Raw genomic sequence first — 12138 nt, 5'->3', positions numbered from 1 at the left:
CTCCTGCAAGTCTTGATGCTGTCATTCTACTGAACTTAGTAAGAGGTGTCATTGGCGGGTTTTTAGACAACAACCAGACTCACATTCCTTCCTCAAGTATTCCTTAGTTTGTTTGTTGACAGAAATTTTAAGGGGCTACTGTTGCCCAGTCACACCACCAGCGATTCTTTTACTGTGCAGATACATGTCTGAAAACTGTATCAAGACCTAATATACGTAGGGTTCCTGGTCATCTGTTCCACATGGCTGTACATCGCTCATTCAGCAGCTCAGCTGTCATCCATCTGTGGGAGTGTGTGTGTGTGTGTGTGTGTGTGTGTGTGTGTGCGTGTGCACGCACACAGTAACATCACTGAGTTCAATCTCATTCTCAGATGAGATTGGGTTTAAACTCATACACTAATACTGCATTCATTTCCTATTTCTGCATAACAAACTACTACAAAATTATCATCTTAAAACCACACCCTTTTATTATCACACAGTTCCAGAGACCAGAAGTTTATTATGGCATTTGTCAGCTGGATTTACTGCTTAGGACCTCAAAAGACCAAAGTCATGGTATTGATAGAACTGCATCCCCTTCTAGAGGTTCTGGGGAAGAATCAAGCTCATTCAGGTTGTTGGAAGAATTCAATTCATTATAGTTGTAGCACGGAAGTCCTGGTTTCCTTGACACATGGCCCTCTGAATATTTAAGCCAGCAATATGTGTTGAATCCTGTTCATGCTTCCAATCTATCTGACTTCCCCCTTCTGTTGTATCTCTCTAACTTCCTATTTGGTCCTCAACTGGGAGAAAGCTCTGTATTCAAGGACTTGTGATTACATTGGGTCCACCAAGTTAATCCCAGAATAATCTCCCTATTTTAACACCAACTGATTAACAACCTTAATTACATCTGCAAAGTCTCTTTGGCCCTGTAACGAAATGCATTCACGAGTATGACAACAGAGGGTGAAGGTAATGGGGCCCCAAATTCTGTCTACCACCTTTAGTTTGACTTTGTCATTTAAAATTGAATATGGTGGCAAGTTTTAACCATCTGATGTTATGCATGGCCTCATGCTGAAATGCTATACTTTGTCATCTATGCTCTTGAGGATGATCAATTTAGCACACTTGGCATTGACAGGCATGTCAGAAGACACTGGAATTTTCTCAGCATTTCTTATTTGACTAAATTCAGTTTCCTTTTTTACTCAATTGAATCCCTTGTCACTGGAATCTAAGCAGCTTCCGAAACACTGGAAGTTTTTGACAAATTAACATTCTATACTTTAATAACAGCTCTGCATCACGCATGAATTTGGTTACACTGGCCTCTTATTCTTTTGAAATTTCTTTCACTTATTGTGAGTACTTGGTCAATTTTTCCTGCCTTCGGTGGCATCACTTGGCATGTAGTAAATGATCCTTTAGTATGTATTTTAGTAACAAAATATAGCACAGTTTCGTCTCCTTGTGAGTTTCTTCCTTGGTTGTAGCTTTGCAAGAACATATAGACATGTGGCCAGTTTTCTAACAATAAACATTTTCATCACTAGTAACAAATTTATATTTCACTTCTTGCTTCCATGTTTTTCTGCAAAATACTTTTCATTTCAATGCTAAATCATAGTATAATCTTGTTGGAGACACTAAATAGCATCTAACTCAACTAAGGCCATAGTCTTAATAGAATGAGCATTAGATGGCTAAGAGAATTGCTTCCAGACATAACCCTGCAGGAGCATAGGCAGTACTGCCAGAAGTGCTGCAAATGTGTGCAAGTTACTTACCTCTCTGAGCCTCAGGATCCTCACTTGTAAAATAAAGACAATTACATGTAACTCATTGGGCATTTGTGAGACTAAGAAAGCGTAAGTGTGATGGATACTAGACTTTCAGTGACAGTTATTCTCTTTCCCTAATTAAAGTAGATATCACTATAATGCACAATAGTGGATGCACAGAATCACAGCTTCCTGGAACTTTGTTGCTGGAAGAGACATTTAGTAGACATTATCCATTTTATCTTCCTCATATTTTTTTATTTGAATTTTATTTTATTTATTTATTTTTTATACTGCAGGTTCTTATTAGTTATCTATTTTATACATGCTAGTGTATATATGTCAATCCCAATCTCCCAGTTCATCCCACCCTCCCCCACCCCCGGCTTTCCTGGCTTGGGGTCCAAACACTTGTTCTCTATATCTCTGTCTCTATTTCTGCCTTGCAAACAGGTTCATCTGTACCATTTTTCTAGATTCCACATATATCTTCCTCATTTAATAACTGAGTGTATTAGTCTCCTAGGGCTGCCATAACAAAGTGCTACAAACTTGGTGGCTTACAACAAAAATGTATTCTCTCATAATTCTGGAAGCCAGAAGACTGAAATCAAGGTGTTGGCAGGGCCATGCTCCCTCTGAAGGCTCTAGGGAGAATCCTTCATTGGCTTTTCCAGGTTCTGATGGCTCCTGGTGTTCTTGGGCTTGTACTTATCACTCCAATATCTGCCTCTGTCTTCACATGGTCTTCTCCTTTGTGTCATCGTATGTCCTCTCCTCTTCTTATGAGGACACCAGTCATTGGATTTACTGCCCGTGGGGAAAATCCAACATGTATGTCCAGCATGATTTCATCTCAAGATCCTTAACTAACTGCATCTGCAAAGACCTTATTTCCAAATAAGGTTCCAGTCTAAGGTTTCAGATAGTCACAAATTTTGAGGGGATACTATTCAACCCACTACACTGGGGAAACAAGTTTCACTGAAACAACATTTAAAATCGAACAAATTTGTAACTTTGAATATTCCTATTTGAGCGTTAAAGATCTTATATTTTCTATCTCTATATTCTCAGCAGTAGCCTGTAAAAACATGCATTTTTGGTTTTACAAGATGTGAGTGGCAACTGAAGACAGTAAGCTGAATAGCAAGCAAAGGACAAGCAGATGTAATATTTTACAATAGTGCACAACATACAGTTAACACAAATCCTTTAACTGCCCCACCCCTGGGAATTTCTCACTGGCCATGTTTTCCCACAAGTTTCAGCCTCTACCCATATTGTTCAGTTCCACGGGTTCTTTGTTTACCTCTCCTTATTCCTTCATTTTTTCCTGAATTCTCTTCTTCTTGGACTCCTTTTAAATTCAAACCCCTGTATTAGTTTTCTGTCATTGTTGTAACACATTACCACAAACTTAAGTGACTTTAAACAGCACAAAGATATTATCTTACAATTCTCTAGGGGAGAACTCCTTTTCTTGCCTTTTCCAACTTTTAGAGGTTGCCCACATTCCTTGGCTCATGTCTCCATTCCTCCACCTTCAAAGCCAGCAATGACAGGTTGAGTCTTTCTCAAACTGCATCACACTGACTTCTACTGCTTTTCTTTTTCTCTTTTATTTATTATTTTTATACAGCAGGTTCTTATTAGTTATCTATTGTATACATATCAGTGCATATATGTCAATCCCAATCTCCCAATTCATCCCACCACAACCACCCCACCCCCGCTTTCCCCCCTTGGTGTCCATACATTTGTTCTCTACATCCATGTCTCCACCCCTGCCCTGCAAACCGGTTCATCTGTACCATTTTTCTAGATTCCACATACATGCACTAATATATGATATTTGTTTTTCTGTTTCTGACTTACTTCACTCTGTATGACAGTCTCTAGGTCCATCCATGTCTCAATAAATGACCCAGTTTCATTCTTTTTTATGGCTGAATAATATTCCATTGTATATATGTGCCACATCTTCTTTATCCATTTGTCTGTTGATGGGCATTTAGGTTGCTTCCATGACCTGGAGATTGTAAATAGTGCTGCAGTAAACATTGGAGTGCATGTGTCTTTTTGAATTATGGTTTTCTCTGGGTAGATGCCCAGTAGTGGGATTGCTGGGTCATGTGGTAGTTCTATTTTTAGTTTTTTATGGAACTTCCATACTGTTCTCCATAGTGGTTGTATCAATTCACGTTCCCCCCAACAGTGAAAGAGGGTTCCCTTTTCTCCACACCCTCTCCAGCATTTGTTGCTTGTAGATTTTCTGATGATGCCCATTCTAACTGGTGTGAGGTGATATCTCATTGTACTTCTGACTTGCATTTCTCTAATAATTAGTGATGTTGAGCAGTTTTTCATGTGCCTCTTGGCCATCTGTATGTCTTCTTTGGAGAAATGTCTATTTAGGTCTTCTGCCCATTTTTGGATTGGGTTGTTTGTTTTTTTAATATTGAGCTGCATGAGCTGTTTATATATTTTGGAGATTAATCTTTTGTCCATTGATTTGTTTGCAAATATTTTCTCCCACTCTGAGGGTTGCCTTTTCATCTTGTTTATGGTTTCCTTTGCTGTGCAAAAGCTTTTAAGTTTCACTCAGTCCCATTTGTTTATTTTTGTTTTTATTTCCATTACTCTAGGAGGTGGGTCAAAAAAGATCTTGCTGTGGTTTATGTCAAAGAGTGTTCTTCCTATGTTTTCCTCTAAGAGTTTTATAGTGCCTGGTCTTACATTTAGGTCGCGGATCCATTTTCAGTTTATTTTTGTGTATGGTGTTAGGGAGTGTTCTAATTTCATTCTTTGACATGTGGCTGTCCAGTTTTCCCAGCACCACTTATTGAAGACTGTCTTTCCTCCACTGTATATCCTTGTCCCCTTTGTCATAGATTAGTTGACCATAGGTGCATGGGTTTATCTCTGGGTTTTCTATCCTGTACTATTGATCTATATTTCTGTTTTTGTGCCAGTACCATACTATCTTGATTACTGTAGCTTTGTAGTATAGTCTGAAGTCAGGGACTCTGATTCCTCCAGCTCCGTTTTTTTCCCTCAAGATTGCTTTGGCTATTCGGGGTGTTTTGTGTCTCCATACAAATTTTAAGATTTTTTTTGTTCTAGTTCTGTAAAAAATGCCATTGGTAATTTGATAGGGATTACATTGAATCTGTAGAATGCTTTGGGTAGTATAGTCATTTTCACAATATTGATTCTTCCAATCCAAGAACATGGTATATCTCTCCATCTGTCTGTGTCATCTTTGATTTCTTTCATCAGTGTCTTAACAGGTCTTCTGTCTCCTTAGGTAGGTTTATTGCTTGGTATTTTATGCTTTTTGTTGCAGTGGTGAATGGGATTGTTTCCTTGGATTTCTCTTTCTGATCTTTCATTGTTAGTATATAGGAATGCAAGAGATTTCTGTGCACTAATTTTGTATCCTACAACTTTACCAAATTCACTGATTAGCTCTAGTAGTTTTCTCATGGCATCTTTAGGATTATCTATGTATAGTATCATGTCATCTGCAAACAGTGACAGTTTTACTTCTTCATTTCCAATTTGTATTCCTTTTATTTCTTTTTCTTCCCTGATTGCCATGGCTAGTGACCTCTGCTTCTGTCACCACATCTCCATTTATAAGGACCCTTCTGATTACATTGGACCCATCCAGATAATCCAGGATGGTCTCCCCATCTCAAGATTCTTAATCAGATCTGCAAAGTCTCTTTTGTCATGGTTCCAAAGATTAGGACCTGGATATCTTTGAGGGGGCATTACTCTGCTTACTATATACCCTCATCTTAAGAAACAGAACATTTTAGCTCTCCACCCTCCAGGATGACCTGCATGCTGAAAGACTCATTAAACAGAGATTCTTACCCTTTATTTACCTCCTCTGAGATTTCTAGCTTTACTTTTCTCCTCCCCTTCTAGTCATACCAAATGAAAAATATAGTAAGAAGATGGCTTTTTAAAAAAGATTGTTTCCCTCTGAAATAAGCTTTCTCCCCTCAACTCCCTTACTGCCAAAATGCTGAAATGATTACAGTGCTTGGGTTTTAAACAATATATATTTCCATTATATTCCATTAAATGATTATGTGAAAATTCCCTTTTAGTCAGTTGTTACCTTCTAGAAATTACAGACATTTGGCTTTTTAAAAAATTTCTTCTTTTTTTTTTTTAGCCTTAAGTAGCAGTGCTGAGAAAGTGCAATTTCCAAAGCACCCATATTTATACCTAGGAGATACATCAATAGAATGTGGCCAAATATATTTTAAACTAAATAAAAATTTCTAACTCTTAAGATGTCCATAAATGTTCTTTTTCATTTCTAAGTACATATGATCATTCAGACTCCCTATTCCCATTGAGAACAGAAAGAGGTTTATTAAAGCTTGAATAAGAGATTCAAGAAAGTTTATTCTGGCCGCTTCACTAAATATTATTAAATTAGGCTTCACATGAAAGGTCCTAGAGTGAGATCTGAGAGAGAGTCAAATGGATCAGACAAGATCTTAATTTTTTTTTAAAGTCAGTATTGACAACACAAGAGGATTGTAAATAATAAATGCATCAACAGTATTATATTCTGCAAAAGAGAGGCACATGTCTATTTCTAAACTGTTCTGATTCTGGAAAAAACTGGAATATCATGTTCCATTCTAAGCTGGGGCACGTTCAGGGGAGAATAAAAAGGGTGGTGAGAGTCTGGGGACCATGAAATATGAAAATAGTCTAAAAATAGCAGTTGCTGACTTGGAAAAGTTAAGGATAGTGGATCTGTGCAGTCCACCAGAACTGAACCACTGCCATGTGGGTAAGGCAGTAAATTTAATCCTTTGTGGCTTTAGCTTGTCATCCTCTGGTCCTTCTCCCACACTACTGCCCAGAGGATTTTTCAAGACAAATCTTAATATTTCACTATCTGTTGCTACTCCCCCGTGAACAAGCAGGCATGTACCAGTCTCCAGGCCAATTAAGAGGGTCTAAGCATCTGAGGACCAGATAGGACCCAAACCCCTATGAGATGGCATTCAGGGGAGCTGGAGGCCCTCAGAAGGAGTTAAGGGCCATCACCATCAATTATGATGACCCTTGTGGCAACAGATCACAGCCCTAATTAAAGATTCTGAAACATGCCATGTTTTCTCTCCCACCTCTATGCTTCTGTTTGCGATGTTTCCTCACCCTGGAAGGTAGTCATGTCACTAACTTCCCATCATTCTACAGGACATAAATGAAATTTTACCATGTCTGAAAGTTTTCTCTGAGGATCATGTTCCAGTTTTCCCCAGATGAGTTGGGTGCCCCTTCCTCTATATTAAAATACCACCTTGCACAAACCTTTTACAGAAAGTATTGAATTGCTTTGCCGTCACTGATGTACTTGACAGCAGGACATATGAGCCTAATCTGGGACACATCTGTATATGAGGGGGCCTTTATGTGTTATATAAGCTGATGTGCATGGAGGGGAAGGGACTGGGAAGAGGAGGTCTTGAGCATCTGAGGCTGGTGGCTAAGATGGAAGAAAAGTGGGGAAATCAAAAGAACAACTTGGTGGCTAGCTCTCAATCTGGGGACTGGTTCCTAAGCCTGGCCCCATGGACTAAGTCCAAGTCCTATGAAGAAAGAAAAGCTTTAGGAACTAAAAGACTTGTAAAAAAAAAATGAGGTACATGCAGGACTGATTAGGGGTCAGGCAACAAACTATAGCACACTGTAGGGAAAGTGAACCTTCTTACCTTCTGCACTGGCTACCAAGCCCTGCTTGGATTTGGAAAGGCCACCAGTGCATCTGAGACAGTGCCCAGGGAGCTGTGGCACAGCGGTGGTGAGGAGTCCAGTTATGCTCATGGGAATTCTGCAGTGGGCCAGGAAGCCCATGTCCAGCAGATGCTGCTCTGCCATGTTTAGAGGAAGAGGACTTAGGAATACTTGGAAGAAATGATCGGTGAGCACTAAAAAAATCTTTTTTAATCTTGGGGATTCCCAGAGCTACTTCAAGAGTGACTTTTGCAAAGGGCTTGGGTTCTTACACTACGAGGGAGAAATGACCAAGCAGCCAAGTATAGATTATCACTGTTACCATGACTCTATTTATAGCCATGATCTGGAGGCCTGGTGAAATCCAGGTATGGTTATATTATATTCTTAACCCACTCCTACCGCTGTTCATTGGCCTTGAGATCCTTGAGGGCAGAGACTGCTGATTAAAAAAAAAAATCTCTGTAGCCCCATTACCTATCAGAGAGTAGGTACTCATCATATGGCTGTTGAATGAAGTAATAAAATTAATGAAAGGATAACTATCTCCAAAGGACAAATTTAGGACAAAGAGGTGGAAGTTACAGAAATGTGATTCAACCTAAAATGCCTTTCTAACAATTAGAACTCCCTATCAGTAGAAAAAGCCCACCGTGACATTGTGAGAATCTTATCACTAGAAGAGTCATCAAGGCTGTCCCAGAGGAGGTAAACACCGCATGAAGAAAGACAGATCAAATCATTTCCAACTCTCAAATTGCTTGGTATTAATTACATGGAGACCAAGAGGAGACTGGCCATGACAAAAGAGTTAGCCGCATAAGACAGGAGGCAGAAATGATGAGTCAGCAACAAAATTGGTTTTTAAAAAAGTCTTCAAGGACTGTCTATAAAACTCAGCAAGCTTTAAATCAAAGTTCATCAGAATTAAACTAATGCCCTGAAACATTGTTGCATGAAACCCTAAACATTATCTTCAAGAGCTATCCTATTAAAACTCTGAATGATGTCCAGAGGACTAAGGTATCCAATGGACATTACCTATAGAGAAGATGTTAAGTGATGAAGGTTAAAGGAAAGATTTACAACGTGTTGAGAGCAGGCTGTGATTTGTAGACTCATAGCCTGTTTCAATGTCTCTTCCACGGCCACTGGCAAAGTAAATGCTAGAGCCACTTGTCTTTATTCCTTTAACCTGCAATAGATGACCAAAGGATCCCACATCTACATGAGGAAAATTACTAGACAATGCAGGAAAGATCTTCTGAAATAAATGGACATTCTACATAAAGGCCACAAATAGAATGATGGAGAGTACTATCTCATAATGTCAAAGTTCAAAGGCACTTTTCAAATGTCTCTTTAAAGAAAATCTGACCTTTCTTTCTTTCTTTCTTTTTTATTATCAGAAGTTTGCCAAGAGCAGTATGGGCCCTGGGTCATTTCGTTTTGACATGGAAGTTCTCTCAGCATTAAAAATAATGAAATATTTAACTCTGCAGTGACCATGAGGACACATTCAGTAGTTAAAAAAAAAAAAGAACAACATTAAAACATTAGGATTTCAAAGGAAGGCTTTTCCCCCTCATATATGACAGAGAGAACCTATATGAGGCCATAACTAGCTAAAGGACTAAGTACAGACAGATATTTTTAAATGTATTTCATGTTATTTTACATGAAAATTTTAGGAAAATGGCTGAATACACCACTAGTAGCTCTATGTCTAAATCTTTTTTGGGTATAGATTAGCTGACATTAAACATAGATGTGAACATACATTTTCACGAAAACAAAAACCTCTTACAAAAGACCTCTTGCTTCCCATTTTAAGGTATAATTTACAAACAGTAAAATTTATGTTTTTTAAGCGCATAGTTCTGCAAGTTTTGACAAATGCAGTTGTATAACTGCCACCACAAGCAAGACAGAGAACAGTTCCTTCACTACTCAAAATTCCCCTGCACCCCCTCACATTAAACCCTTCTCTCTATCTCCACACCTGGCAACTACTGATCTGCTTTCTGTTGCTATAATTTTGCCTTTTCAAGAATGCTCTATAACTGGAATTAGAAATGGACTCTTTTAAATATCATACACTTGATAAAAAGTGAAGCAACTGAAGCGCCCATTTTAATGTACTGATTTCTATTTTCTGAACTTAAAGGCAATAATAAGTACATAAAATCAAATTACCCTCAACTATTACATCTTGAAACAGGTATTACCCAAGGAGCCTTTTGAATATACAGATCTTTAGGACTTCACTTTCAACATATTGAATCAAAAGCACTCATGTGGGTCCTGAGAATTTAGTTTTTTTTTTTTTTTTTTTTGAGAATTTAGTTTTTATTCAGTTCTCCAAGATTGATTCTGATTGATCCAGCCAGATTGGGAAACAATCCAGCAGACATTCACTATATGAGATTAATTACCAGACTGTAAATTATGTGTGGCAATGGGATCAAAATTCAGAGATTGGGAGGGTTTTATGCAGGTGATCTTGTTTTGAGATGTGGCTACCATTTACTGGCTGCAGGGCCTTGAACAAGTCACTTAAACTCACTGAACCTTGGCTTTCTCCTCTGTCACGCATGGGTAATGATGCCTACTTCATCAGGTTATCTGGGGGGATTCAATGCATATAAAGCATTTAGAATAGTACCTGGCACACTCAGCAGGTACTCAGATAAATGGAAGCTGCTTATCTAGCTGGTATTACCATCATTGGTATTGTCATCATCATCATCATCATGCTTTACTTGTCCTTCTCCATATTTCTGCATTTTGGTCAATTTCACTATTTTTTTAGCCCTTCTTCTAGAGGTGACCAAAGTAAAGAGGATCTATTTTTGTAGTAGCCAAACTATTATTCAGGGTAGTGCAATCTAAAAGAAATTCACTGATGGTCCCCAACCCTAATTTTCACCCTGCTACAGCCTCAAAGATACCAATAGGGACAAAAAGTGAATTACTAGAAACTCTCAGTCTTTTCCCCAAGGGGTATTGGTCAAACACAAGCAAACAAAAGGGAAGAAGACAAACGAGGGACCAAAATAAAGCAAAAAAAAAAAAAAAAAAAAAAAGCTTATCTATGCAGTTATGGAATATCTAAAAATCAACTTTATTCATTAGCAGTTTTAGATGTATATACATGTATTTTTATGTATAGTTTTAATTTAAGCCCTGAAATATAGAAGAGTGATGATATTTGGCTGCACTCGCTGATCTAAAGAAAGAAAAACTCTTATCCTCAGAAATTATGCAATGCTGCCAACACCACGGATCGAAGATGAGGATTAGAGACAAAACTGAAACTCATAAGCCCTACCTGTTCTCAGCATCGGCACTGCACTTTGGGGACAGCAATTCAAAGGATTTGGTAAACTTCACCACCTGCCACACAGAAAGACAACAAATCCAAGTCAGTTAAAGCTTTCTCACAGTTTAAAATATTCCAGTAAACATTTTTCATCTTTATAATGACTATTACAATAATTGGAGATTAAAGAGAGATTTTAAGTGGAGAAATCCCGAGGGATACGAGAAAATTTTATCCTACATCTTGTACTTTATTTCTTACATGGCACATATTGCCCAAGTTTTAATACATTTCTAAATATGTATATATTTTTACAATAAGGTGTAAAAATCCTGTGGTGGTCAGGCAAAGGGACATCTCATTTGAAAATAATTTTTTTACTGCCCTTTTAACAACCTAGTCACCATCCATGGAGAACCTGGTAGAGACAAAACATCTTTCAAAAGGTTGCCCTCCATCAACCCCAGGTTCCTGAAATTACCTTCCCTGGCTTATCACTGTCCTCAGGTGAATGTTTTTCTGTCACCTGCAAAGGGTAATGAAGAGGAAGACACTTAAGATCATCCCTAGTGTGGACACTTCCTACCTTACCTGTCCAGTGAAACTGGCACAATCAGTTCAAGATCCTGATCAAGACCTATTATGCTGAAAGGTAATTTATAGGCACAGAAAATGCAAAGACAGTTTTTCTTATCATTAGTTACTGTTGAGTTCTTACTATAAACCAGGCCCTACATCAGAAGCTTCTTTGACTATTTAATTTCCCTATTACAACTCTTTGAAGTGGGGATTTTTATCTTCAGCGTATAGATGAGGAAACCAACCCATAACTTTTAAGAAACTTACACTGTTTCGCACAACTAAATGGGGCCTCTGGGATTAAAGCAAGTCTGCATAACTCTAGAGTGTCAGTTTTTTCAACAACGCTAAAAATATTGAGTGGGAAAGGCACCGTTTCTGGTTCTCTTTTGACAAGATATAACACATGATAGAAAAAGGAGGCCCTATACTGAAAGGAGTCATCTGAATGTCGCTGGATACTTCCAAGGTTGACATTTAGATTTGCCTTAGCCAGATGCAGTCATGCTTCAAAGGCCGTTTAAATTAACCACTTATAAGGAAGTGATGGGCACTTGAGAAAATGACTTGGGAACTGGGAATAGATTAAATATTAAAACAGCTCTATCAGTGAGGTAATGAACCCATACTAAAAAAATGCAACATTAAGAAAAAGATAAAAGCCCATCACAAAGAAAACTGTGTGTG

General features: G+C 38.2%; 1 protein-coding gene across 1 annotated transcript in view; it reads right to left on the bottom strand.

Annotated features, from left to right (window-relative positions):
• The window catches only part of PDE11A (phosphodiesterase 11A), a 421332-nt gene that overhangs the window by 231637 nt on the left and 177557 nt on the right, over positions 1 to 12138 (bottom strand). Inside the window, exon 5 of the mRNA XM_032637562.1 lies at positions 10882 to 10946. Coding sequence (XP_032493453.1) covers positions 10882 to 10946 — 65 coding nt within the window. The remainder of the gene's footprint in view (positions 1 to 10881; positions 10947 to 12138) is intronic.

This window comes from Phocoena sinus, chromosome 7 (genome assembly GCF_008692025.1).
Source record: "Phocoena sinus isolate mPhoSin1 chromosome 7, mPhoSin1.pri, whole genome shotgun sequence".
NCBI classification, from domain to species: domain Eukaryota; kingdom Metazoa; phylum Chordata; class Mammalia; order Artiodactyla; family Phocoenidae; genus Phocoena; species Phocoena sinus.
Note: the sequence above shows the minus strand (reverse complement) of the source record. Positions and strands in the feature narration are given on the sequence as shown.